The 2,471-nt window shown below is 38.7% G+C and overlaps 2 protein-coding genes across 2 annotated transcripts; both read left to right on the forward strand.

Moving 5' to 3' along the window:
* Window positions 1–338: 338 nt before the first annotated feature.
* On the forward strand, window positions 339–1,013 carry LOC122644962 (putative F-box protein At1g67623). Its single transcript, XM_043838320.1, has one exon. It carries the CDS (start codon window positions 339–341, stop codon window positions 1,011–1,013), a length of 675 nt encoding a protein of 224 aa, XP_043694255.1.
* Window positions 1,014–1,739: 726 nt separating this feature from the next.
* On the forward strand, window positions 1,740–2,222 carry LOC122644963 (putative F-box protein At1g67623). The gene has a single exon (XM_043838322.1). The coding sequence runs from the start codon at window positions 1,740–1,742 to the stop codon at window positions 2,220–2,222; it is 483 nt and encodes a 160-aa protein (XP_043694257.1).
* The last annotated feature ends 249 nt before the right edge of the window (window positions 2,223–2,471 follow it).

The raw sequence follows: 2,471 nt of genomic DNA on the forward strand, positions 1-2,471 counted from the left end.
CGTCCTGCTGTCCCAATATCACCACAATTAGGGGGTTGTTAACTCTTCTACACTCACTTGGTTTGTAGCAATTCATTTTTTTTTGAAGGATTATAGATTTCTGCAATTAAAGTAGTTGTTTGGCACATCTTTAACTATATGTGGACTGTACAGCAAATTTTTTGTTTAAATACATAATACAAAGCTTCAGAACCCCTTGGCTCAGTTTGACTATGTTTGACTAATTCGTAATCTGTCTTCAAAACCCTCCTTTATGTTTGACTAATTCATAATCTGTCTTCCAAACCCTCCTTTCTGCTACTACTGCTACTCTCTGTCTTATAACGGGTCGTTCAAAGATGATGAAAGGAGCTAAGAAACAACTGCTTCCATCCATTGAAACTCTGCCAAACGAGCTGCTAACAGAGGTGGTAGCTCAAGTTGGATCTTCTGTAGTGACTGACCTATTCAACTTGAAACAGACTTGTAAACAATTGTACAGGGCTGGACTTGACACAGAAGTGCTTCGAAGGGTCTCATTAGAAAAGCAACCGGCAATTCCATGGCGGGTTTCACCTGGGTATCATTCTTTCATAAGACAGTGCGAAGAGAATGGTAACCCAGAAGCCCAGTTCAAGCAAGGAATGGTGGAATATTTTAGTAGAAAGGAATATGAGTCAGGGGTTGAGTTACTGAAGAAAGCAACTTATCTTGGACATGAAGTAGCTGCATACATGCTCGGATTAATCCTCTTGTGCACTAATTACCCACTAAAAGATCAAGCTTTAGAAATTCTGAAAAAAGTTCTCCAAGGATGTTCACCATCTTCATCAACAAAGCTTATAAAATGTCGTAAACGATCGCGGGAGATAATCTGGGGAATGTGGACTACTCCTGCTACTCTCCCAACACCACCTGAACCCATCTGTACCAGTTCAGTCTGCAATAAGAGAAATGGCTCTTCTAGGTGGTTATCAATGATGAAGAACTTCCAAAGTGTGAAGCTTGTAAATGGACTTGGGAAATTGTTTTGATTAGGGATGTGCTACATGTAACATTATAGACTGTTCTTGCTTAAATTAACTTAGGTCTATGAGGATGTTTTTTGTTTTTTTTTTTGGTGAAAAAACTATGAGGATTTTTTTACTTGAAAATCTGTTAAATTTTAGCGAAAAAGTTCTCTCTCTGGATGTGTGGCCTACGCCAGCACTCCCACCAGTCTACCTCTCTCCTCCCCCTTATCTTTCAAGATTTCAGTTTTATTCTGCTACCTTGGCTCAGTTTGATTATGTTTCACTAATTCAAGACCTTATTTTCCAAATAAAACCTCATAAGATTTACAAGCAATGGCGAAGGAGACCACAGACACCATTACCTTGTAGAAATATAGTTTAGTACTTCATACTATTTTGAATATTTATAGAAAAATAGTTTAGTACTTCATACTATTTTGAACATTGACAAAGTCGCATTACCTTCTAAGACCAAAATAATTTTGTTTGGTACATCTTTAACTATATGTGGACTGTACAGCAAATTTTCTGTTTAAATACATAATACAAAGCTTCAGAACCCCTTGGCTCAGTTTGATTATGTTTGACTAATTCATAATCTGTCTTCCAAACCCTGCTTTATGTTTGACTAATTCATAATCTGTCTTCCAAACCCTCCTTTGTGTTTGACTAATTAATAATCTGTCTTCCAAACCCCTCCTTGCTGCTGCCTATACTCTCTGTCTTATAATGTGTCGTTCACAGATGATGAAAAGAGATAAGAAACAACTGCTTCCATCCATTCAAACTCTGCCAAAGGAGCTGCTAACAGAGGTGGTAGCTCGAGTTGGTTCTTCTGCAGTGACTGACCTTTTCAACCTGAAACAGACTTGTAAACAATTGTACAGGGCTGGGCTTGACACAGAAGTGCTTCGTAGGGTCTCCTTAGAAAACCTACAGGCAATTCCATGGGGTTTTTCACCTGGGTATCATTCCTTCATAAGACAGTGCGAGGAGAATGGTAACCCAGAAGCGCTATTCAACCATGGAGTGGTGGAATATTTTAGTACAAAGGAATATGAGTCAGGGATTGAGTTACTGAAGAAAGCGACTGATCTTGGACATGAAGTAGCTGCATACATGCTCGGATTAATCCTCTTGTGCATTAATTACCCACTAAAAGATCAAGCTTTAGAAATTCTTAAAAAAAGTGGACCATGGATGTTCACCATCATCATCAACAAAGATTAAAAAATGTCGTAAGCGATCACAGGAGATACTCAGGACAATGTGGACTAGTACTGCTTCTCTCCCAACACCACCTCAACCCATCTGTACCAGTTCAGTCTGCAATAAGAGAATTGGCTCTTCTGGGTGGATATCAATTGAAGATGATGAACCTCCCAAGTGTGAAGCTTGTAAATGGGCCCGGGAAATTGTTTTGATTAGAAATGTGCTACAGATAACATCATAGACTTTTCTTGCTTAAATTAATGAAAG

This window comes from Telopea speciosissima, chromosome 11 (genome assembly GCF_018873765.1).
Source record: "Telopea speciosissima isolate NSW1024214 ecotype Mountain lineage chromosome 11, Tspe_v1, whole genome shotgun sequence".
Lineage (NCBI taxonomy): Eukaryota > Viridiplantae > Streptophyta > Magnoliopsida > Proteales > Proteaceae > Telopea > Telopea speciosissima.